Source organism: Xiphophorus maculatus, chromosome 14 (genome assembly GCF_002775205.1).
Source record: "Xiphophorus maculatus strain JP 163 A chromosome 14, X_maculatus-5.0-male, whole genome shotgun sequence".
NCBI classification, from domain to species: Eukaryota; Metazoa; Chordata; class Actinopteri; order Cyprinodontiformes; family Poeciliidae; genus Xiphophorus; species Xiphophorus maculatus.
Window position 1 is genome coordinate 8,260,116 of NC_036456.1, and position 27,397 is coordinate 8,287,512.

General features: G+C 39.9%; 1 protein-coding gene across 6 annotated transcripts in view; it reads left to right on the forward strand.

Annotated features, from left to right (window-relative positions):
• Positions 1-27,397, forward strand: part of col4a6 (collagen type IV alpha 6 chain) — a 123,756-nt gene that overhangs the window by 55,786 nt on the left and 40,573 nt on the right. For all 6 annotated transcript variants that reach the window (XM_023346026.1, XM_023346031.1, XM_023346027.1 and 3 more), the window contains exon 4: positions 7,834-7,911. In XM_023346026.1, the coding sequence (XP_023201794.1) occupies positions 7,834-7,911 (78 nt within the window). The remainder of the gene's footprint in view (positions 1-7,833; positions 7,912-27,397) is intronic.

The window sequence follows — 27,397 nt, forward strand, 5'->3', positions numbered from 1 at the left end:
AGTCAAAATTTTATCACAGAAATTGATCATTTGATGGAAAAAAGTTAAGTGAAGTTACAGCGAATAACTGGATCTGTGGCTTCAGGAATTTTAACCATAAAATTGCGCAAATTGAAGCTACGAAAATAAATTTGCTTATTGGAAACATGTCAATTTCGGGGGGGGAAAAAAAAGTATGAGGTAATTTTTCAGCCAGATCAAAATAGATGTATTTCACAAAACCGCAATGGAAACTTTTTTTTTCCCACATCACACCAGTCAGGTGATCAACAGTCGGTTGTTACTACTGGTGAAAACCACAAAGACGACGACAGGAAGTGGGACAAAATGGTGGTTTGTTTTCGTTTTTCTCAGATATGTGCAGCTGGATCCACAGACCTCTCGCAGTATTGCACAGCTCATAAAAAGCTTCGTCACTCAAACGTGTTAAATCCGTAGCTCTTCTGTAACTTTCCCACAAAACGGCTCATACGTAACCACTCCAGAATATGGGTTTGTCTCTCCAATGCCTGAATAAAACGCCGACGTTTCCTCTGACAGCTGATAGATGATGAGAGCTAGCGCAGTGGCTGAAATTATAAAAATATTTCATTTGTCGCTGCTGGGATTTTTGATGACTTATCACGTGGACAGGCTTACTCACACAGGGATTTGAATTTAATTTCTTGTTGAACGGAATTACAAAACTGCGTGTTTTTTCGACATTAGCAGGATATAGACAAAGATTTGCACCCATTTGTTGTGGAAACGCAGCTGCAGACTTCAAGCTAAGTGTTGTGCTAGTTTCATTACCGCTTGTGAAAAAACAGGATGACTTGTTGTCATGCCCTGAAGGAGCGCTAAAACAAAACTTTCTCCTATTTATTTGCATGTCCAGAATGGATATATAAATATATATATTTACATATAGGCGCTCTTTGTGGCTTGCAGAAGGTACGTTATTCAGTCTTTGCCACTACAGGAGAGGCTGATTGTTTATTTTCATTGCTGTTTGAGAAATTGTTTAGCATTTTCCGCACAACCCTGCATTCCCGTATGCGCAAGCAGAACAAAACCATCATAACAACGAAGGGGCTCAGAAAGGGCCAACGTACGCCACGCTCTGGTCGACCGGAACCTCATCTGGGCCGACTCTATAGGTATGAAAAGGCAAGTCCAGACGTATACCCCGTTACCTACAGTCATGAGAGTTAAACACGCATGCGTTATGAGGGCCTGTGAAACAGCCCAGCTAGACATGTGAACGTGAAAGTGTTTGGACAGTGAAGTATGAGCAAACAGCACGGATTGATTGGGACATAATGGCTTAAAGCTTTAAGGCGTATAACTGGGTAATTCGAGTTGACAAGAGCCTGAGATGTGGTGATGTGTGCGAAGACGGAGGAATCCACTTGAGCCTTCGTTAACGAGCGTGTTGATTCGCGTTTTGCATGCATGCAAAGTATGATTGGAGTTTTGCTTTTGGCCTCTTACGGTACACTGCAAAAACTTGTTTTTCATTGGCGGTTTTTGCCACTCAACAAGGAATATCTGAGGAATATCTAAAGCAGTGTGCAAACTGATGCCCTTCCATGAAATCCAATGTAAGCAATTGTGTATAGAAGTGATATGTGAGGGTCAGATATTTTGTTAGAGAGCATAAGAGAACGAACAGCATCCTGAAGGTCAAGGAATACAGCAGGAGAATCTGACTGCAGGGAAACTCTCACACATTTCACACACCTGGCCTTCATGAAACAGCAGCAAACAGGAAGTTATTGTTAAAAAAAGAAAAGATTTCGGGACTTGAGTTGTTGAAGTAGCTTGTCTGCCTCGTGTTTTTCTCTCTCAGCAGCGGGAACAAATGTCTTCCCTCAGGCGATGGTTTAGCATCGGTTTCCCGATACAATCCATCAGTTTCAGCTGCAGGTGTGGACAGGTGGGAACTGAATGCGGATCAGTGCATCTCCACCCTTCTCAGGTGGAGGCTGGATTATGTCCCACAACAAAGGGTTTTGGATCAAACCAAAAAAAAAAAAAAACCCCCCGATGTGAATCGACTTGCTCTGACCAATGGGTCAGAAAATAGGCTTTGATATGAATAGGAAAATCTGAAATGTACTTTATAGGCGTTCGGTGACTAACCATCCAATAATAATCATTTGGGCGTCCAAACCCTGTCTTTGTTTTTGTTTTTGCAGCTATCTTTATCTGTTTGTCTTCACCCCAGAGGTTGAATCTCTCTTTGGGATCCAGTTTAGTGCTCGACTGTAATTCCTTCTGCTCTCTGCTCACTGTTGCCCTCCTTTTGTCGAAAGTAAAGGAATTGGGATCATAAGAAAGAAAGTCGGACCGGCACGGATGACCTTTCCCCTCCTTCTCTCTCTCCTTTTCCCTCCCTTCTCTGTGCAAAGCTCACTTTTGCGTTGCAGGGTGTTTGTCCCCTTTTTTTTGCCCCACCTGATCAGTCTGCTGCAGGAGGAGTAGTAATATTCGCAGTTATTAGACAAAGACCTCAGCCTCGCCCAATTTATTTTCTTTTCAGTTCTTTAAATTCCTGAAGGAAACCAAGTTAACGTAAGTAGGAAAAAGAAGTACATGTAGCGCTAATGTAGCAACAGCTTGTCTGAGGGTTGACCTGAAGTTAAGCTTACTGCAATAAGGAATAAATCAATTAACTCCATGAAAAATGTAAACAAGCTCCATTATTTCCATTTGCATAGCTGTTTGTTTTTCTTTCTATAAGAGACTAGATGACATCAGTCATCTATCAGTTTCAGCTAGCTCCTTTTATGAAGGACTATTTAGTTTACGGTGACTTCATAATTCTTTTTATTTGTTGTTTCCGTTGTTTTGTTTGTTTATTGCGAATATTTAGAATGTCTTCCAGTTCCAGTGTTAAATGTTTGTTAGAAATTAAAGTTTATTGGTCTTTGAGAGTGACGTACTTGCATTATTATTATTATGCCATTACCATCATATTACTTTAAAATGGTCTCAAAACAACAATATTATCGTTTATCGCAATAACTTCTGGGGCAATTTATCGTCCAGCAGAAAATGTTATCGTGACAGGCCTGCGGGCTCATTTTATGAATTTTTTTGTGTGCTGTGGCCTTTCCTCTGTTTTTTTCTTGTGTTTTTTTTTTCATTTTTCTTCTCACAGACAAACCAGTTATGATAATAGCAGAATAATTTAGATGAGTAACAGCTGAAAAGCCTTTGAACCAGGTGTTTGTCAGTCAGAAGAATAAGATACTTGGGTTTAAACCTCTGTTGATGTCTACTTGGAGTAAAGTTGCTATGTAACTGTTGAGTGATGAGGAAAATAAATCATTATTTGTCTGCACTAGAAACGTGATTTATTAACACCCCCCCCCCCAAGTGGCGGCGTTATTTTTCAAAAATGTTCTTTAGGACCTCACATTGAGGGCCACCCTTTCCCAGGCCCCTGCTGCACCTGGTCAGGACCCAGTCGACCAACTGATGATTTCTAACAAGAGCTGCTTGACCTTTATTAACTAAGCTTATGGGCACTAGGCCCACTGCCGTATGAGCTGATAAGCCCCGCACGCTCTGTCCTCATCCACCCTGACCCCCATCAGGCGTCGTCCCACCACCAGCAACCTGCCATCCTTTATATTATTATAAGGTCAGGAAAGAAAATGTTCAAATTATCCTCATATAGGACGAGTTTTAAACATTTATGAAAGTGTTGAGGCATGTATACCAAGAATGACCAAAAGGACAGATCTCTTCCCCCCTCGTGACCTTTCGGCCTTGGACCAAAAAAACCAAACGTGGGTTTTTTGAAGTTTTAAGAGCCTCATGTATATAAGCTTACTTCACTCACAAGGCAGCTTATATAAGCTCTTTCTTTGGTGCTCTGGTGTGAAACCTTTGGATGATGTTCCATAGCTATCTGAGGAATGCCACCCATTGAACTTAATGCTAATCTGCAGTTCACGTGGGGTTTAGAAGGTAATGAGTCTGCCTTGAAAAACAGGGTGGATCAGAACCTTGGTCCTTCTTACTTATATGGCAAGTCACTTGGCTTCATCTAATGAGAAGCTTCATATAAATAGGTTTTCACCTAATATATCAATCAATATAAGACCAAGTAACAAATAGGTGCGTAATTCAATGTCTAGAATGTCGGCTGCAGTGCCATCTAGTGGCACACACAGCAGATTGCAACCAATTCAATACTGCATTTTGATTTTCCAACAGTGGTCACAAAAAGAGAAATGATTGCATGAAATAATCGGGAATTGTTATATTTCTCCAGAAATTCCATTCAAATAAAAATGTTTGCTTAAATACCTGATTTTTAGACTAACTATAAAACACATTTTGTAGATAGACTATTAAAAGGTCTTTCTAAATTATTATGCTTAAAATATCAATCGCTATAAATTCTTTTAGTTTAGTTTTCACTTTAAAGGCTTGTGGGAATCATTTGAGGTTTATCTGAGTTTTTACAGGACTGTTTATTGTTAATTTAAAATTCCATCGCATGATTATAATGAAACTCACTAAAATTGAGCATGTAATATCTATATTTTTTACATCTCTTATGAGCATTTTTATTTGTTTGTAATATTAAAAGTGTGTCATTCAGTCACATTCTTTTTCTTCTTTTATCTAAACAACCTTGTTTTGATTTTTTTTAACCTTTTCCTTCTCAAACCCTGGTTATCTGTGGACATCTTTAGGCTTTCCCTGGTGTGTTGTAATTTAGGGTAGAAAATACAATAGAAATTGTCAAAATTTAAATTTAAATTTTGACAACATGAGGCTCTTAAAACTTCAAAAAACCCACGTTTGGTTTTTTTGGTCCAAGGCCGAAAGGTCACGAGGGGGGAAGAGATCTGTCCTTTTGGTCATTCTTGGTATACATGCCTCAACACTTTCATAAATGTTTAAAACTCGTCCTATATGAGGATAATTTGAACATTTTCTTTCCTGACCTTATAATAATATAAAGGATGGCAGGTTGCTGGTGGTGGGACGACGCCTGATGGGGGTCAGGGTGGATGAGGACAGAGCGTGCGGGGCTTATCAGCTCATACGGCAGTGGGCCTAGTGCCCATAAGCTTAGTTAAGAAGGGCCGAAGTTTGTCCACGTAGACAACACTCATATTCAGGCTAGAGATGGCCAAATGGCCTAAGTACCCTTAAGTACCTTGGTAATGGCCTCAACGCATATCACAATTGCACAATTGGCTGAAGGTTGTCCATTGTGACATATACCTATTCAGTCTGGAGATAGTCCAACTGGCCTGAAGGATTTAAGCTATCATCCTATTAGCTGTTTTCAACAGGCGCTTTTGTTCTGTAAATAAGGCCATTACTGGCGCACCCAAGCACAATGAATTCATTATAATATTTTAAATGGAGAATTAGACATTTTACAGCCAGGTACAGCTTTGAGCAATGACCAGAAGTATTTGTGTCTAAGTCAAGAGGACTGAAATTCTAGCATGAGAAATATACAAAAGAACAACTGTTATTTGGTTAAATGCGTTTTATTCTTGTCATTAAAAACAACACAAAAAATACAAGAAATAAAACAATTCCACACATATTTACACTAGGCACATGGGGGGCTGAGTGGCATGTCCTTGTGTGACTGGCATTTCAGCACTCACAGTCTGTCTGCACTGTCAGAACATACCTGGCACTGCCAGGGGATGACCCTGGTGCATTTGCCACATGTGTACCTGTAGCAGTCAACGCATCTCACAGTCGCATTATTGGTCTTGCATCGATGGTTGACCTGACACTTCGCCCTTTTGCCTGGGCTGGGTGTGGAAGGTTGTTCCCGAAGCAGTTTTTCCTTGTGTGCCTTCTTCTCATTCACATGAAAGTTACCCAACTCTTTAGCAAGTTCAACAAGGAAGTCTACCCGTCTCTCCTTCACCCCAAAGCATGCCTGATACAGCACATGTGCATTCAGTGCTGCCATGTCAATCATATTGTAGAACACCGCAACTGGCCATCTCCGTGTTCCTGCACGCACGCTGTACTCCCGCACCATTTGGTCCATCACATCCACACCACACTTTGTTTTGTTGTAATCCGTGACCGTGTTTGGCTTCCTTTTGGTGGTATCCTCAGTCTCAACCACGCTGTGCATGCTGCTGAGAATGTAAACGGCCTTCTTCCTTTTGGGCGCATTCACCGTCAGCGTGGCACCAGTGGTTGAAAACATTACTAATTTCTTTTAGAAAAACCTTTGCACATTTCTTGAAACAGATTGTATGTTTTGCAAACTCTATGTACATTTGGCAAAAGGTCACATCTCTCCAAAAACACTTCATGTATGCTTCAAAACTAAACTGACGAGTTGTAGGTATCATAGATGCCCACCCCCAACATGGACTATTCACACTCCCACCTTCTGGCCCGACGGTCAATGGCCACATTCACAATTGAAGAAGGGATGCTAATCTCAGTTTTTGTAATCAGGGTCTTTTGACCCTCTATCAGGACTTTCAGGGGGGAGGTCGGTAATTACCCCGGTAATGACCAGATAAGGGTCGTTTTACATTTGACCTGAAGAACTTTAGCCTGCATCCTATAATCTGGTTTCATTTATTGTTCTGTAAATAAAGCCATTACTGGCGCACCAAAGCACAATGAATTCATTATAACCTCCTGAGACCCAGATCTCTTTTGCTTACACTTTTTTCATGTTTTTTTGAGGTTCATTTGGTTAGTTTATTTCTGAACTGTCATTTTATACCCTCTTAGCTTTATTTCAAAGAAAAACATTACTAATTTCTTTTAGAAAAACCTTTGCATATTTCTTGAAACAGATTGTATGTTTTGCAAACTCTATGTACATTTGGCAAAATGACCTGGATAATGCAGCACAACATCATGGATCAGCTGCAAAAGGTCACATCTCTCCAAAAACACTTCATGTATGCTTCAAAACTAAACTGAAGAGCATTACCTACAGGAGACCTGATCTCCTGTTGGTATCATAGATACCCACCCCCAACATGGGCTATTCACACTCCTACCTTCTGGCCTGGAAGGTAGGGTCATAATAATGGGTCATGGACGAATGGAGGCTAATTTGAGCCATCAGCGTCGTCAGTTTGGACAGGGTCTTGTGGCCCTGTTTTGGCCCATCCAGCGAGAAATCGAAAACCTGGCCCTGGTAGTCCAATTGTCAAAATACAAAGAGAGGAAAGATTTTTTTTAGCCGATTTAATGAATCCCTTCTTTTTACCTCTTAGCTTATTATTTAGTTAGAAGGCACCATCATCTGTTTTATCTATTCAAAATAATTTTGCAGCTGGGGTTAGTAGGTCTACATGACCTGCTAGCTTGAATGTTTACGATGTGCTGCACTGTTAGAAAGGAGAAGGTGGTGAGTTCGTAGTAGAAATGTGGTTGTTTATTGGTGGAAAGCGTTAGGGGTATGGGCTTGATGACTGCTGGACATCAAAATACCCCGAAATGTAACAAATATTTTTTTTAAAGATGTCCTTCAGATAAACTTTAGGTTTTGCTCCTGATTCTGACTCTGGTTGTGGACACATTTTGAATCGGTTACTGATTAGCTGGTGAAGTTGAGCGCTACAAGAAAACGTCTGCTGTCATTGGTGGAAGAGAAAAGTAAGATAAGATAAAAGAAATGGTAAAAAAAAATAAAAATAAATAAATAACTTTCTATCTTAAAAACAAGTTAGCTCGTCAAATTAGCATTACAGACTGTGAATCAGTAAACAGCTTCTTTTTTTTTTTTTTTTTGCTGTATTTAGACAATTGTGAAGTTTTGCGAAGTGCCTTGGTGAAAAGTTACATTGATTTACTTCCTATTTTTTATTTTTCTTACAGGGTGGAAAGTCTGATGAACCATGCGCAGGCCTGGACTGCAGCAGAGGGTGCAAGTGCTTCCCAGAGAAAGGCAGCAGGGTGAGTCGGCTGCATGATCTCTGAAATCAACCTCTGTGTCAAAAAACAGAGAACATAATGTTAGGACAAACAACACTCCCCTCTGCCCTCAGTTTATAGAGTATAAAGTTGAAATATTTTCATCTATTAATCATTCGCCGAGCACGGATTAAAATCAGACACAGTAATTAGCTGCGTAATGTGATGTTCCACCACAGCGGCAGACATAAAAATGCATCAAAAATATAATTACGCTCATATTGAGGATAATTTTGTGGTGGTGAAGCTTTTTACACACGTCGATGGTATTTCGTCTCTATCATAGCTAATCTAGGTAATTACAGAACAACAATTAAATTATGTGGTTAACATTAATTTCTTACAGTTTTTACTATTTCCCCCCGCCCCCATCTTTAGATTGCCTGATAACTATTACTGTCTGTGCGTGTTTTAGATGTTGACTGTATGCACAAATATTTGTGGTTTATTGATACATTAGATGGCGGGAATTGGTTAATTGTTTCCCCTGAGGGGCATTAAATGAATTTATAATCAGTACAAACCCACAACGCCTTGTTTGATCTTAGATTGTGCTGTTTGTTTTTGGCAGGTTGGGGTACTTTATCTCCACCTAGCCCCCCTCAGGCTCACATTTACATTCTTATCCATTTTCATCAGGTTTGCATGTTGCCTGCAAATATGATAGCATGGTCTGTGTTGGTCTGTAGAATGCATGTTTCAACAACCCCTCTCTGTGCGCCGTAACGGGGTTCCTGGAGGAGCGGGAATACGATCAAATCAGGATGTGTAGCTGCAGGCAGAGAATTAATTTTCTTGTCAATCCCATCATACAGTTAGCATCAAACCGTCACCACTAACATCAAAACAAACCTTTGCTGATTGCACATTGGCAGATTGTGCTCTGTGGATGCGCACAAACTTCCCGACCGTCGGCCCCAACGTCCTTTCGGAGCAGCAATCAGAGCGCTCGACTCTGCTGATTTACTGCCAAAACTCGCGGTGACGCCAGCATTTTCTGGATGCTTTGTGGTTTGGTACAAAGCTGCTACCTTCAGATATAAGTTCTCGCGCATCGACAAGCTCCCAAACATGTGTGAGCGTCACCGGGTCACTGTGTGAGGTTATAGAGTCAAAAGTTCCTCCGAGATCAAAGAGAGATTAGAAAAGCATCTTGCTTAGTTCGACTTCAGCAACAACCCTCCAGCAGCTTTCTGCCCATTATTAACTCAGTCTTGTTTACACTCCACCGAAAATGGGAAGGGTTTTATTGACACTAATTATATTTTTGAATCCTTGGAAACACTGAGGCCAGATTTTGATTGAATATTCGTCTGACTTTACCGACATATTTCGTCCGGCAGGAAGGGATATACTGTAGTTGTCTGCTAAAATAAGTGCAGCATATTTCAGCAAAGAAGAACCATTTTATTTAAAATTTGCAAGAGCAGGTCCCAAATTGCATAGCCATTGAAAATTGTGAGTGGGTTGAAAGATTCAAGGTGATGCACCATTCCAAGTGTTTCTTGCTGCTCTGAAGGAGCAAAAGTCAAGAAAGGGGTGCAGGGTCATATCTGAATGTCTTTGAGTTCCAGTGGCAACTTGTCTCAGGCTTTGGTAGGAGGTCAAAAGTGGCACCTGCACTGGCAAGGTTGACGGTGTGAGAAGGTTCACCCAAAGGCCATCCCAGTGAATGCGGTTCCTGCCGGTGGCAACATCTCAAGGCAGACGGTCAAACAGACCCTGCATCTTCTGGATCCCGTGGAAACGGATAATAGAGGAAACCATTTCCATGAGTTAGGTAGAAACTCATGGACGCTCTGCCTGGCCTTTGCCAGCTTTCATCTGGACAGAGGAGGAGATTATTCTTTGGTTTGATGGGCACGACAATAAAATGGAATTGTTTGGCCACAGTTGTGCAGCCTTGTTTACAGCATGTCGACGCCCAACAGGACAGGCAACCTAATGGAAAGAACTACATCAAGATTCTCAACGATTCTGCTGAGAAACTTGTTCTACTTGATGTTTTAGTGACTCTAAACACACAGATGGTGTGGTAGCGTAATGGCTGGTGCACCATTAAGTGGTCCACTAAATATTTCAAATATTAAAATTTGAAATTATTAAATTTATCAAAATAATTATTAAAATAATCAAATTAAGATTGAAGCAGCCCAGCCAGAGTCCTGACTTGAATTTAATGGGGAATCTGGGGAAGGAGTTAAAGATTGGGCTGAAAGCAGGAATACTTTACAACCTCAAACACTTTGGAGTTCATTGCAAAAGGTGAAAGGTCAAAGACACCAGTGGAGACATGCAAAAAGCCAAGAAAGGTTTTTCAAATCATCCTTGACAGTTGCACAAATGATTTTTATGTTGTTTTTTGTTTGTTTGTTTAAATGTAAAAAAACAAACAAACAGGAAAACGTCTTTTTACCATTTTGTGAAACAGATCTTCTCTCAGACACAAACGTCTTGGGTGAAACGTTTGTGTTCATACACAACAACCTTTTGGGTGTATGAACAATTTTGGACTTTACTCCACGCAGTATTGAACTAAATTCCTGAACATGTGATTTTTAAAAGAAGTTATTCCTCTGTCCTTCCTTTCCCATCTTCTACCTATTTGGGAAGCAGCGAATGCATCCACTAAGACATTCCTTTCCTTGGTTTCTATATTACACATGACTGCTTCCCCTTTTTTCTAACTCAGAAGTAGTGATGTCTTGATTTCAGTGGAAACGCGAGACTTCTGTCTTTACCCTAAAACCAGACTAAAACCAGACTAAGTGTAAGCTTCACACTGTTGCTCGCTCCCCCCCTTTAGCTCGGATCTAAACAACAATTACTGTCTGACACAGAAGCCTACACTTACTACCCGACTTCTGTACACCATTTTAGCTAAATGACATAGTGAAGAGCTCCTCATTACGCTCAGGTATCTATAGGTAAATGATCAGGTAACACTTGCTGGCTCTGCTCAGGCCTCCTGTTGGGCCTAAATGACACGGCCGCAACTACATTACATTCTTTAACTGTTATTGTTGGGAGTCCCGTCAGGGCTAAGGTGCTTATTTGTCTCTTTTCAGTTTTACTTTTGTAGTTGGACCATGGAGAAGGTAGGTGTGTTCTTAATCATGGCTGTTAATGCCAGTGAAGTCCACAGGTGGGACGGAGTTAAAGGGCTCTATGCCACACAGGTCCTGAGTCAACAACAGCTCAGTGTTACTGATTTGGATTAAAGCTGCAGTGTGTAACTTTTATAAAGAATACGTTTCTTACATGTTTGTTCAAACTTTTACCATGAGACAGATAATCTGCGAAACGATCAGTCTCCTCCACCAGTTCCCTGAGCTACTGTCGGTGTTTGAAGAAATCCTGGCCAAAAACAACCAATCAGAGCCAGGAGGAGGGTCTTACCGCTGTCAACCAACTTCATGTACTCGCTGCTCAATGTGCTAATGACGGAAAAACAACTCAACGTCACAGGAAAACCGTTTATTTGCCGTCGTCGGTGGCCATGCCAACTAGCGTTGGCATTCGCAACAGGCTATGCTAGCTGCAGCATAGCATGGCCACACACAATTGTGATTGACAGCCATAAGACCCGCCTCCTGGCTCTGATTGGTTGGTTCTATTTGGCACTGGAAACACTGAAGGAGAAAACAGAGGCGCTAAATGTTTTCACAGATTACTTGTCTCATAACAACTTGACACCTTCAGCGAATATGTAAAAAAGTGAAGTTTATAAAAGTTACACACTGCAGCTTTAAAGACGGTCTGTAGAGGGATCAGTCGTTTACAAAAACTCAAATCATAGCAGATCGGCAGATTGAGCATTCGTAAGATATGCATAGGTATAGGATGGAAAACGTCAAATCACATGACCCCTAGACAGCTTGTGCCTTAGTTTCCTTTGCATCTGCTGAATAATTGCCCTCCATCTTAAAGTCAGAGAACATCGATTGTCGACGATACGGTCAGCATCCATCTTCAGGACCACAATTAATTGGTCGATTCTTTTCTGCTTCATCTTTACGCAATCACCCTCATCGCTTTTTTTTTTTTTTTTTTTTTTTTATAAGGAGACACAGATAAATTACAGGCCTCTTATCATGCAGAGGTGTGTTTCCAGGATATCTTGGCACCCCAACCAAAACATCTGCTAATGTTTGAGATCCATCAAGATTTGACAGGTTAACTGAAGAAGTACAAATGCTGTCACACAAGATTGAAGTGAAGTTTTGTTTATCCCCGAGGGATAACTTTTATCTTTTTGCTACCAACACCTTAGTATCTTTTTTTTTTTTTTTTTTACATGAATAGCCTATTAAACATCACAAATTTATGGATCTTCTCACGTCAGTTCCAGGTTCGTTGCCATAGCACTTTCACACCCCGTGGTAGTTAACTAAACTCCTGCGGAAAATATTTTCATGTAACGAGTCACTTGCAAATGATGTCAGTGATGTATATGACATATAATAAAGCAATGAAACAACAAAACATAGGTGAAATGCATAATGAAATAAATTATACAAGGTTATTAGCAGAATACAAACTAATATTTTCTGCAAGATTGGATTTAAAAAAGTAATTATTTTCAGTATTTTCTTTAGTAGAGAGAAATCAGCAGGGGTTCCATTAATTACAGGAAGAGAGACGTGTTTATTCGCCAATCTCATTTTATCTGAAGCTTTACTTTAGTCTTCAATGAAGCCCTTATGCTATTGTTATAATTATATACTATACTACATGTACTTGGTTAAGTGACAATAAATGCAAAATAACTGCCCTGTTTTGTTTTTGGTAGCCTATTGATTATATACGAAAACATGTTTCTCGATGGCACAATTAATTTCCTTCACTCATCTCCCGTTTTCAGTCTTGCTGGTTTTTGCTGTAGTCTGACAATTTGCCAAACTTTACCACACCACAACAAGACAGAGGAAATTACTAGTTTGCATGCTGATATTTAGAAATGACGCAAAGTGGAATCCCAGCACTTTTATTTGATTGAAAAGAAACAGTGCTGTGATTTTTATTTTATTTTATTTTTTCTCCCCAGTTTTATTTTTTATTTTTCTTCCGTGACATTTCTGCGTCACGGTCTCTGCAGGTGTTTAGGATGTCTGGCTGTGCCAACATCTCTTCGGGGCGTTATTGTACCATCTAGAGCATAGTTCTGGGCAGCCTTGGCATGCAGAGGCATAAACTGAAAATATTTCCTCCAGTCGTCTCATAAGGGAGACGAAAATAATGGGAAGAGCAACTGCCTTGTGTTGACATAGCGTACCAAAACGCCTCTAGCAACATAACATTAGTGGCTCTCTGGTGGTTTTCTACCAATTTCAGTTGAAAAGACTGCACATGTCACGATTTAAACGGTTTTACTGTAATAGTTGCGTAAGTTTAACAATGTTAATTTTCCCTGGAAAGCGGCTTCCTCGCTTTGCGTGGCAGCAAATGAAGCTAGGTTCCTGTCCAGCCTTGTTTGTCACGGTTCCGCCGGGTCTACACATTTCAGTCATGGTTCTAAATCCAGCTGTGCTGCAACGCAGTATTAGTGCCAAGCAACAAAAATGAAAAAAGTTGATAAAATTACGACAATAAAGTCCTAAAATTATAAGCATAAAGGAATACATTTGATGGATAAAGTCATAATATTAAGAAAATAAAGTTTTATGAGAATAAAGTCGAAAATGTATCAAAATAATACGGTAATAAAATACTAGTGTTACGTGAAAGTCATATCATAGCTTTCTTCTTGTGATATTTCGGCATTATTCTCAAAATATTATGATTTTTTCCCCTTATGTTATGACTTTATTCTGGTATTATTTTGGTTTTATTCTTGTAATCTTCTTTATTTTCTTTTATTAGTATGACCATATCACTCCGTCGTGCTGTGCAAAGCCATAGGTGAGATGAAATTTTGTTTTTTTTAAGTAATCTCTTCTCTCACTGATGAAGATCGACACACATCTGCAACGAAACTACATGTTTTATTGACTTTATCATTTTTAATCCACGATTAAAGGAAATGGGCCTCTCTCACTCATTTTCTACGTATTCAACTTAAAAACATATGAGTTATAAAAAGCCTTCCATTGCATTATGTACATAGATCTTAATGGTGCATGCGAGTTTTCTTAAACACATGCATTATATTACTTTCAAATGGGGAGTCAATAGAGAAGTGACCACTACAGATGTACATTTTGCATGCAGAAGTGTATAAATATTGTGTATCCCAGTCCATAAGGTGACTGTGTAGAAAGCGACCGACAGCTGAATAAGAGGCAGGCCAGCAGACACAAAAATGTAAGTCTCATTCACCGGGACCCAGACAACAAAAGCGGCTGTGGAGTAAAGGCCGAACAGACTAGGGAAGTGGGCCGCCTGCACCTTCTAAAATAAGACTCAGGTAAAGCGATAGTGGATGTGTGTCTCGGTGGAATGAGAACATAAGAAACCAGGGATGAAAGCCCCTCAAAGGGCCTCGCGATGAAAGACCGCGTCTTTCTGCCCCTGAATTCCTCTACTTTAATCCTGAAGCAGGTAGACTGGGAAGAAGAAGAAGAAGAAAGGAAAAAAAAAAGCGGAAGAAGAAAAAGTTGCTTAGGGTAGGTTAAAAGAAGAGGGGACAGGCCGGCAGCGTGCCTTTTGTGTCAAACCGGCCGAGAGGAGAGGAGGGGAGATAAGGTGACACTGACCCAATTGTTTGTGTTTAAGCCCTATGCAAAAATGTAGGCAGAGGAACGAAGCCAGAACAGGGACTGCTGGGGAAGATAGTTTTAACTCCCAAACAAATGTGTTGTCAAGACTGCAACATGCCGTTCCCTGTAACAGAGATTTGTTTTTCCTAAGATACGCTTGCTTTGTATTTACACAAAGATCACAGACAAAAGCAGCATTATATATGTTTAATTTAATGTTTAATAGATAAAGTCTAGCAAAGCCAGACTGAAACTGATCTCAGGTGAACATCAGAGAAAACACTAAAAATCAAACTCCTGTAAAAATAAGTTCCTGAAGTAGTTCCTCCGGTGCCGTCTTACAACAACAACGTTGGCAATTCTTGGCATTTTAAACTGTCTTTCAGAACAACAGAAAACCTCTTAGTTCTTTCAATAAATTCATTAAGATTTGTCTGTGAGGATTGGATCACTATTTACAAAGCCTGTCCACATATAAAATACTTGTATTCATTTAAAGTCTATATTGGTCCTTCTCAAACCTGACTTTTCTGTAGTTTATTTCTAAAACCTTCTAAACATTCACCATTATTACATATTTTTTCTATTCTGAACTATCTTGCTTAACTGGCCTCAAATAAACAGACTCTACTTCGTAAAAAGGCTCATAAAGATCTAGAGGAATTTGATACTTTGGATATTAGCTCAATTGGAAGTTGGAGGTAATTCCTGATTCCCGAGTTGAGCTGCAACTAACGTTCAACCTAGACGGCGAATGGCCCTTGAATTCACCGTCTTCATTATAGACTTTTTAAGGGAAAACCGTGATGCAGAAATGGAAAGGATTAGCCCTGCTGACTTCTCAAGACTTTAGGTAATGCCAAAACTATGTCGCCAGATCAGGGGTCCTTAAATCCAGCCCTCGAGGGAAGGTGTCTGGCAACTTTTAGACGTGTCCCAGGTCCGACACATATGAATCAAATGGCTGGATTACCTCCTCTGTGCAGTCAAGCTCTCCAGAGTCTTCCTAATGATCTCATTGCTCGACTCAGGTGTGTTGAAGCAGAGACACGTCTAAAAGTTACCGGATTTTGGCCCTCGAGGCCTGGATTTAACGACACCTGGTCTAGACGGTATTTCCAAGCAATCTCACCTTGATCTAGAGCAGGGGCCGATCTCCAGCAACTTTTAAATGGGATTCCTCTTTAATACACCTGGGTCAGATAATTAGGTCATTACCAGGACTGTGTGGAATATCATTATTCTCTGAGGAGATAATTCTTACAATTTGACTGTGTTGTGTTTGACCGGGGACAAACGTTGCAGGACATCGTCCTTCGAGAACTGGAGTTTGACATTGCTGATCTGGATTAAACGGTTTGGACATTAGATCAAGAGGCATCTTGATCTAATGTCTTCACCATCTTATCTTGCTGTAGAGGTTAGGGCAACAACTTTCAACCGAGACCGTGAATGAAAACTGAAAACGTCAAAACTTGCATCTCAGTTCATTTTCATTTTAACAACTCTTTATAGTGTATCCGGTTTCTGATCACCAATCAAAAGCCCAGCACCCATTGATGAGCCACCACTGCCTCTTTGTCAAAAGTGAAAAACATTTAATTAATTGCTTTTCTAATAAATTTATGTTTTTAGTTCTTTCCTTTCACTCGTATATTAGGTTCTTTGGATGTCCCAAAGATTCTTGATCAGTGAGCAAAATCCTAAGAGCGGAATAACACAAATCAAAATAACTTGAAGGAGTGTTCAGATCTTTCGACAGACTCACAATGCTTTATGATTGAGATCAGCATTCAGAAAAAAACTTAAGAACTCTTATGAAACTCACTAAATCATTTTACATTGGTGGTCTGCATGCTTCAACTTAGCCCAAAATACCGATATTCCTCCAATAACTCACTCATTTTTTATGCTCTTAAGATTTTGGCTCAGGGTTATGATTATTAGTGTATTGAGTCAATAACACACTCAGGACTGACTGGCAACCAATCCTGCGGTCAAAATGCGGCTGCAGAATTCATGCCAATTAAACAGAGAACCCATATGTACCGCTGTCAATTATCCGGCTACTCTGGATAATTGAAAGGAATTTGAACTGAATTTGAACACCTGTTCATGTTTTATCATGTCCTGTGTTTTAGAGGGTGTTGCAGGCGCAGAATACCTTTGGTGTCTTAGTTTGAAACAAGAGTGATGGGTCAAAGGACAACGAGGAATACAAAACAATAGACCATGAAGGCTTCATCGGCACCTACTCTTCCCCTACATTCACCCAGAGGCTTAGATTGTGAACATGGATGATAACTTTGATCTTACACGTACAGTATGTTGGGCCACTCTGTCCTTTTTCATGTCTACTACTCTTTAATGTGCTGCTTTTGTTGCCTTTGAGCTTGTTTGGGTTTGAGCCCTTCCACCAGCCTCTATAGGTGTGCTTCTCTGGCATGTATGCTGATGTACCTACAGGTCAGATAGTCTGACAGACAGGACAGACTTATCAGCGGTAGCCTGTCACCCAAGCATTTCACTTCCCAACACACACACACATGAACGCTCACACCCACACCCACTGGTGGGCCTCCGATGGCATTTTATCGGGCGCTCCCTCCTTTTTGATGCTCAAACGGGGCTAAAATATGTTGGGGGCAGGGAGATTTGTTTAGGCTTCATCTGAAGAGACTCTCACGCACACGATACTGTAGTAAAGGTAGAGCAGCCTCTTGTCGTCTGTAGAGGCCCCCTAAGAGATCCTCCTTTTTATTGCAGTCGGCGCTTAAATTCAAGCTTTGAACTTCTCGGTGGACGCTGATGTCCTTATTTAGATAGACACGAAACCCCGCCGTAGTCATAGCTGCACTTCTTTCCAAGTGCAAAGCCCAGTGTTTAGCCAAACACAGGTCAAAGGTTAGAGGTAACTCAGAGATCACAAAATCAGACAGGTACATCTAAGTGTGTAGCCGTGCTAAATCGCAGCTACACAAATTACCTTCAGAAAATCTCTTCTTCCTTTTTCATCTTCATTCACCTGCTTTGATCATGTGATGTTGCTATTATTTATGCCTTCCACACAGAGGGAAATGTTGAACTGCAAGACAGAAGTCTAGCTTGAAAGCATGAGTCCGTCTCTCCTCTCCCTCTTTGTTATGCACTATACCGCCCTCACATGGCGCCTTCAGGAACTTATTTTTTACAGGAGTTTGATTTTTAGTGTTTTCTCTGATGTTCACCTGAGATCAGTTTTAGTCTGGCTGTGCTAGACTTTATCTATTAATCAGTAAATTAAACATATATACTGCTGCTTTTGTCTGTGATCTTTGTGTAAATACAAAGCAAGCGTATCTTAGGAAAAACAAATCTCTGCTATAGGGAGTGAATTCCTTTCCAAATATCTGACTTGAACCACCTGGTAAAATATATTCAAATATATTTTTGTTGAAACTTATGAAAGCTGGGTCAGCAAAAAAAATTTTTTATGTGTAATGGTAAAATAGCCCAAAGATATTCATACCCATCTTTTCATTTTACAAACTTCTATGTCTGGAACTGGAGTTGATTTGAGTGGTCCAGACTCAAATCTGATCGTCTTTGCAGGAATATGAAGATTAAGATGATGATAGGCGTATTATGAGAAGGCTTCAGTCGCTTTAATGAAAATAAAGACGACCTATTGATTATTAAAAAGGGTGCATATAATTTCAGGCATGGTATATTTTTTAATAAAATGTAAATAGTAGCACATCTCTTTTCCTATCAGAAACAAATCTGCTGGGAATATGAATCTTCTTGGGCTTAACTGTGCGCTCACTGGTGTTGAGGAAAAAAATAGTATTTTTGTGTCTAATATGTTGGCAAGTTGGCAAACCTAAATCTAGATGGTTGATTCCTGAAAATGTCATTTTCAAGATGATCTGCATTAGCTGCTTTGTCCTTAAATCCAGAAATTGAACATGTACGCAATTGTACAGTACAAGAAAAAATAATCTACATCACGAGTGATGAATGATAAATTCATTTCAGAGTGAAATTTAAATACGTTGGGAGATATACCTTGTGGCAGAAATGTATACATAAACCCTTCCTCCATTTTTGCCTTGAATGTACATTCTTGTGCATTTAATCTTAAACCCAGTCTCCTCCTTTCAACTCCATTACACAAAAATGAGAGGAAAATTATGGAGGATGGGGGAACAAAAAGAGGAAAAGTCTTTAATCCCCCGTCTTTTCTACACATAGCTTTTGTATAGGTGTGTTTAACTAACACGTGGAGGAATGTGCAGAACTGATCATTACCGATTTTATAGGACTGAAGGGAGCATCGAGGCGCGGTTGTTCTTCCAGATCGCACAGATTGTTAACGGTGTGTCAAATAAACATTTACGAGAATTCTTTTTTTTCTCACCTCTTCAGCAGAGGTGGCCGGCGTTGCTGGCTTGTTTCTGAAGAAAACGGTCGGAAAGCTGCAATTAAACATGCAGCTGTGCGTCGCTTTTCAGTAAAAAATGGCATTAAAAATGAGCGGAAGGCACACTCCGTGTGTGGCACGGTGGACGGTTAAAGTGTGGGAGTACAGAGAGTGCTTCAGGTATGAAATGCATCAGGTTGTGCATTTCTTATGTCAGGGCTGTTTATGTCTCTGATGTACACATATCCACACCAAGGCCAAGGCAGCAGGGCATCCTCAAACTTCCCCGGAAACCCAATTTCCAGCGTACCTAAACACAGCTGGCTGCAGGTCGCCCACTCACTCGGATGTCTGGGAAAACGAGAACACGCGTCCTCTCCTCTCGCGGAGCAAATAGAGAAGGTTCAACTGCTGACGTGTTTCTCTCTCAAAGTCAGTCAAGAGTTTTATAAACTGGGCCACAACGAACTCGGAAGCTTGAATTGTTGACTTCGCTCTTTGGGGGTGGAATAAAAAAAATGTAAAAAAATCTGCCATTGAGTGTGAGAACTGTAAAATAAATATTGGTTAACTTAAATTAACCTAAGTCATAAAATGTATCTGGCGTACTTCATGCATGTTGCAAAGGGAGCAATTTAATTGTAAAACATAAATACTAACAGAAAGAAAAAAGGTGATCCAGCTTGAATATATTGCCTTAGCTAGTCACAAGTCATCACATTATGTTTATTCAAGTAAATATCTTAAGTTTATTAAGTTTTTATGCTAAATAAAGAACATTTTCCAACCTTAATTTGATTACATGACAAAAATTAACACCGTTTTGTTAGTGCAGGAATTTAGTGGCGCACAAATCAAATTTCCTACATAAATCCCTGAAGGTTGGCTGATTGACTGCTTGGCTTAGCGTTCATAAAAGAATGTTATGTCTATAATAGTCTTGGGTCAACCACTCAGAGATAGAGGAGGGAATAGAAGAAGGCATCTTTCATCCCCATCGTAGAACGATCTTACTTGGCCCCCGTTTATCTCCTGTAGTGTTTAACTGATCAAAACCTCTCTGGTTCCTCCGTAAACAGCGTGTCAAAACAGCGGCTTTATCTCCAGGAAAACAGGGCAATGTCTGGGCCTGCTTTACAATAGAAAAAAATATCAAAACAGAAACAATACTTACTCACATATAGATTACATTTTTTGATTATTTTGGTAATTATGGCTTGCAGCTAATTAGAAAATGAAAGTTTCACTCAAAAACAATAAAGTTTTTTGGTTTTTTTATATATATATCTTATAGCATTCACTATTGTGGAAATTAATACTGTCTACAAAAAGGCTAGAATGTCACGGAGTGATCAACTTACCACCAAACGGTGGTAAGTTGAGTGGAAGGAAAAAAGGGATCTTGTCTAAATCGAAGCCCATCTCCATTCAGTTCAATTGAAATTCAAATTTACTTCATTCATTCAAAAGCTAGGTCAGTGTTTCTCAAACGTTTTTTGGGCCAGCGCCCCCTGTCCATTATCCAGGTCCCTTACCGCAGAAATGACACAGAACAAAGCATCTGGTTCTGACTCAAATCCTAATGAGTCAGATTGGAAGTGTCATGGCGTCAGAAGGCCTCATGACATTAACACTGACATGAAAAATAATATTGGAGAAATAAATATATAAAATAAAATCTAATTAAAAACATAAATAAGTTCCTTACTGTTATTGTCTGTAAAATACATTTCTTCTTAGTATTAGCTATGGTCCCAACAAACCCAAGGCACTTTAACAATATTATTTTACCTTTTATCTGGAAACCTAAAAACATTGTAAAAAACAAAAAAAGTCATGTTGTGCCACTTAAAGTGTAATATAGCAAAATAATTTGCCGCTCTTCACCGCCATCACCGCTTTGCCTGAACGCTCGGTTTGGACCCGCAATGAATCATGGGATATTGTGGTCCGTGAAGGATACACCGGACCCGTCCTTCAAATCTGGGGAAAATAAGGACGCATTTGAAGGCCACATTCGAAGAAGTCTTTGAATTCAGACAGGCCTTGTCGCCACGCTATGATGTATTCGGCCTACAAATCCGACCTTCGAAGGATGCAGCCCCTGAATTCAGACACAGCTTATATATTCAATATGAAGTAAATATTGATACGCTATCAATATCTATCGCTATTGACCATGTCTATCACCACATTGTCTAGTCCTAGACAATATGGTGATGTTGTCTAGGACTAGACAGATTGTTACCTGAGTTGCTTTTGGAGGCACATCTGGAAACGGGTCCTGGAAGTCTTAAAGGTTTTAAAGAGCCATACATGCCAATTACATCTGCTGTTTGGACTCAGTCGTCACCTCAGGCTGATTTTAAGGGAAGTGGATAATGTAGACATACAGTTGCTTCAGTGTCCTTTAATAAGGTTCATTTGAGTTTCAGTGCTTGAAAATACATATTTCTAAACTCTTACGCCTCAATGAGAAACGTCGGTTTTCTTTTGTTTTTTGTTGAGGAAAAAAATACTATAGAAATGTTTGTAAAGGGCGGCAATCTGGAATTTAAATTAAAAAAAATAACATCCAAGGAAGCTCCGTGATTTGATCCCTGCCCCCCTCCGTCTTTACCGTCCTCCTTGCTCTGCAGCTGAGAAAACACTGAGACTTTATGACGACATCTCCGGGGGATTGGTGCCGCTCAATGAGCGCTAAATGCGATTTTTACTGTCAGGGAAAGCATCTGGATGAAAGGAGACAACAGGTTGTTGGTTTTAATAGCAGCCATCATCACAACCAGAGGGGCTGAGGAGCGGTGGGAAGCTTTCTGGTGGAACATGAAAGGAGAAATGTGCAGTTTGTGGAGGGGAAAAACAAAATGGAGCTTTAAGCTGGTTGATCTCCTTGGTTTATTCGTTGAGAACAACAGATCTAACATAATATACTGTACATATAATGATAGTTTTGTTAGAATAATGTAACATACAATGCAATATGATCCCAACCCTGTCAAATATTACAACCACACCTCAACCTTCTTATGTTTACACTGTGTTCCAAATTATTATGCAAATTGAATTTAAGTGTCATAAAGATACATTTTTTTGTTGTGCTATTAAATGTATAGATGGTATTATGCGTCAGGGCTCTTTGAATCACTATAATTATTTCAGAGAGCTGGTTGATTAGTTTGTCTAATGAGCTCAATTAAAGGAAATCTACTTTAGAAGGATGTTCCACATTATTAAGCAGGCCACAGGTTTCAAGCAATACGGGAAAGAGAAAGAATCTCTCTGCTGACGAAAATCATCAGATAGTGTAGTGTTTTATGACAAGGTATGAAAACATTAGATATTTAATGAAAACTGAAGCGTTATCGTACTGTGAAGAGATTTGTAGCTGATTCAGAACAAAGATGGGTTTGTACAGATAAAGGCAGAATGAGGAAGGTTTCTGTTAGACAAATTCATTGGATTAAGAGAGCAGCTGTTAAAATGCCCTGACAAAGCAGCAAACAATTATTTGAAGCTGCTGGAGCCTCTGGAACCTCAAGGTGGAGGATCCTCCAGAGGCTTGTGGTGCATGAACCTACTATTGGGCCCCTAACCAGAGATCACAAGCAGAAACAGTCTCAGTAGGCCCAGCCGTACATGAAGATTCATTTTCAAACAGACTTGTTCACTGATGACTGCTGTGCAACCCTGGATGGTCCAGTGGATTGGTGGTGGATGGCCACCACGTCCCAACACGGCTGTGACATCAGCAAGGAGGTGGTGGAGTCATGCTGTGGGCCGAAATCATGAGGAGAGAATCTTTGGTCGACCCCTTCAAAGTCCATGAAGATGTGAAAATGACCTCAGCAAAGTATATGGACTTTCTGACTGATCACTTTCTTTTATGGTTCAAAAAGAAGAGCCGAACCTTCATTAGCAAAATCATCTTCATGCATGACAATGAATGCTGCAAGGAATACCACTGTGTCATTGGCTGCTATGGGCATGAAAGGGGAGAATCTCATGGTGTGGTCACCATCCTCCTCTGACCTCTGACCTCAACCCTATTGAGAACCTTTGGAGTTTCCTCAAGCAGAAGATCTGAGGGTGGAATGCAGTTCATATCAAAACAGCAGCTCTGGGAAGATATTCTGACATCCTGCAAATAAATTCAAGCAGAAACTTTCCACAAACTCACAGGTTCAGTGGATCAAGAATTATGCAGGTGATATCAAAGTAGGGGTCCTATGTTAACGTGTAACTTGGTCTGTTGAGATGTTTTTGATTGAAATAGCTTTTAATTTTAGTACATGTGACCACTTAATGATGCACATTCAAAGAATGACCGTTTGCAGTTCTTTATAATCCAGAGAATGTTTAGAAAATCTGCTGTGCATAATAATTTGGAACATTTGGAGCATTTTGAGTTTTTTATTTTTGAAAACATACTGTTCTCATGAAGAGCTTTGTTCAGTAAAATTTGATTTATACTGTAATAGTTCATGACTTGAAAATTATACTGACCATCATTTGCATTGACCATTTAGGAAAATCTGAGAAAATATCACTTGCATAATAATTTGGAACACGGTGTATTTGTGTAAGATAAGCAATTTCAAACTTGAAAAATTCAAAATCATACAAATTTAAAGAAAACACATTTATAGAACGGAAAAGTAGACAAACCGATTTTTCTCTTATCATTGTAAGTACTTTAGATGTCATAGTGACGGGTGGGCACTGTCTTTGCTTAACATGGCTGTGAAGTTGCTAGTCTTGATAGAAACAGTCATTATTTTTTTGGAACTTTGGTTCAGTCTGAACGTGAAGAAGAAATAAAATATCAAATTGAAATTAAATAATAAAAATAATAATAATAAAACACACGGACTTCTAGCAGCTAATCAGCCCCATGGCTCACACTGACCAAATGTTAATGTATACAATATCTTAACTTTGTAAAATTAACAGTTCTGTCTTGGGTTTTTTCATGCTTTTAAATCACTGAGAGGTCATTGACTATTTTAGGTTTCAGTTTTCTACTCTTTGTGAAGAATTTCTTCAACTTAGAGTTGTACCTGATCTGCAGTGATCAGGTGCAATTGATCACTGCAATCAATTGTACCTGATTGCAGGTATAATCCATTTCACATTTCTGTGAAATGGATTAACAGAAATGTTAATCCATTTCTGTTAATCCAGAAATGGATTAACAGTGATGTTAATCCATTTCTGAAGCTTATGTTGTACAGCTACTTGTTGGTTTAAACCCAGGTACAGTATTAGGTCAGGGGTTATTTTTACCCATGTTTTTTTTCTGTTGTTGTTAAACCATGTGACAGAAGAAAATATGCCTCCAATTTAGATGCCATATTTGTATTGATTCCTCTTCTGTTGGCATCAGAGTCATAATTCCCTGTTTTGCACATTTTAGTTCGACAGCTAAGGTGTCGACACATGCTGAAGCCACAATATCAGAGTGATTAAAGGTGCAGGAGACACAGCGGTTCAGGTAGTCTTGTTCAGATGAGAAACCAAGGAATTTAGCTAAACTGCAAACCACTAATTTAAAACAACAAATGCATCTCATTACACGTGATTAACTACCAAACAAGACAGCTTTATCGCAAATACTGAAGGTTGCAACCACATTTAGTCCCACAACAACAACACCAAGAATAAGGCGGATAGCAAAAGGAACGTGTAATGCAAGAGTCAATTTAGCTGCTATGTTCAAGAATAATACACATTTAAGTCAACTAATTTACTGAGCTCATCTTTTTGCTGTATCTTCTGCATCTAAGTTATAGCAATTGCTTAAACGCATCATTATCAGCATGGAGTTATAGTTGGTATTGTTGAGACAGAGATATTTAAATTACTTTTTTTCTCCTCTTAAACAGAAGAAAAATCATATCGCTCCTTAAGCGTGTTGCTCCCATTTCCACCCATATGTTTGCATTAACACTAATAATGTTTCAGGTTGTGAGTAAATATTTAGTTGAGTTAGTTCAAATCTGTGAATCTGAGGAGTTTGTACTAGCATGCAGCCACCATAAAATATGCAAACAGGATTTTATAGATGTTCGAAGTTGTTTACCCGAGTCCCATGTTTTATCAAAATCTCGAGGTTTTGGGTGAAGTGTGAAAGCGACAGATTCTTTGATCTTACAGGGAAACTCTTAACCCCGCAAGTCAGATAGACACAAACTCTGAACCACAAAGTGGTAACCGTCACTCAGTTTTACCCCCCACAGGGATAAATGGGAAATATTCCATTCGTGCGTCGTTCTTTCTTTCCTGTTTCATTATTAAACACATATAAATACACAAGATGTGTTTGGGTTCACTGTGTGATCAGAACAGAGCAACAAGTCCAGTCAACCCAAACATTCCCATCCACTGATGATTTACCTCTTCCTCTGTTTAATGTGTCTGGAGTCAAATGAAATGAGAAGTGTGAAGTTGCTTTTCCAGATATATATGTACCTGTTTCTTTTTTCGAAATATATAAATATTTTTTCATACCAAGGAGGTTTGAGGTTCTGTTGATTCACGTGTCGGTTGTATTTGGCTCAATTCTTACTTCGCTTTTGGTGTGCCCTGATGATTAAACATGCACCCAGAGACCCGGGACTTTCACGAACCCCTCCCTCTGTGCTTTTGCCCGTCATCGCCCATAAGGGAGCATTCGGTGTGACAACCGAAATCTTACTCTTGGCACTCACCAGCCCACAGGACAATACGACTCGATTAAAAACCCTCGGGGTATGTGTTCATCTCTGTGTGAATGTGCATTCATGGACAACACACACACGCGCACACATACCTATGGGTTTTCACACGCCCGGTGACCAGAATCTGTCTGTCCAAGCACTCTCGGCTATCAGGAAGTGAGCTAGGCTAGACTGGAGCTGTAAGTCCACGGAGCTTAGCAGGCCAGAATGGGCCCATTGTGACCTTTGTGCTGAAAGGGATTTGGGACTATAAACTGACCAGTCAGGTGGAAGGTGATGTGGGTGGAAGGTCTGGAAGAGGCGGGAAGAGACCCGACGGGCTGGCATGAAAACAGACAGGGATGCCAACTGGTGAGGGTGTGAGACGGATGATGTCGGAAGTCAGGGATGGGACAGACTGGTCACTGGTGGAACTGGCTAACATATGAGTTCAATAAAAAGTATTGTATTCAAACCATGTATAGAAAACACAACATGGGAGTGGTCTTTTGGTTAAAGCATAGCAAAAGTTAGTGTGCTAAACAATTGGACAATACCTATAGTAATGTTCTTTATCTATCTTGTATATATATCTTGTATCGTGTATTCATATTGATATCTCTCAAAATTTAAGAGCATTTGGACTTTGATCTGGAGCACGTCAGCAAGACCACCTCCTAATGATTTTGGAGTACTCTAGTCAAAGTTTAGGCATAAATCTGACTGAAATGCTGCAGCATGGTCTTGGACAGACTTGAAAATTTAAGAGTATTGACCCAGATCACAAACTGTATTTATCTGCTATCCTACATCAAATTTATGTTGGATAGTTTAGTCCAGTCCAGATGTGGAAAGTGTTGTAGGTTTTGAAATTGAGTTAATCTGGATTGGTACACAGGCCAAACTTGCGTCTGATTGTACTTGTGAATCTGAACTTCAGCATTGACTTGTTTAATTATGTCTGGAACACACAGAAAAGACAATCCAACCAGTCGCATACTATCCTCAGACATCCAGAATGTCATGAAGAATCAAAATCTGAATGTAGGGAATTTGGGTTTGTACATGTCTGGATTTCTTTGTCCCCCTTCAGTAGTTTTGTTCTACTGAACAGAATCAGGGCCTAGCAGGAAAGCAAGTCTCAACACTTCAACGACCTAATCACCTCTTACTGTTTATCCAACATCAGACAAAGATGGAGCTCTTAAGGTTATCCATGACTGGAAAGAAAGATCCTTGGAAAAGCTAGAAGCACTTTTAAAAGATGATCCCCATGACCAGCCTCAAACTTTTGGGTATGCAGACATTTAAGTGGAAGTTGCTGGAAGCCTGTTGGCACATTTACAAGATTAGCCAACTGGGAGATAAAAATGGGTGACTTTCATTGCGATTTGCACAATATACAGAGAGACATATAAAAGGGAACAAAAAAAAGAAGGACTTTTAAGTTATTCTTCAAGTGTTAAGGTAAAGCCAGCAACAGTGGAGGTAAGGTGTGAGAGAAAGTGTCTCCTGGTGGAAGCTCTGCATATTTTCTCTGGGTGAAACCAGGTGTGAGTGTCAAATCTGGGCCAGACAGCTTTGGCAGGCTTCCTTTAGCTGGCACAGCCCTGTCATTATGCTTCCCTTCCTACCCCCTAAGGCCACGTGGGCTGGAAGCCGAGCCGCGG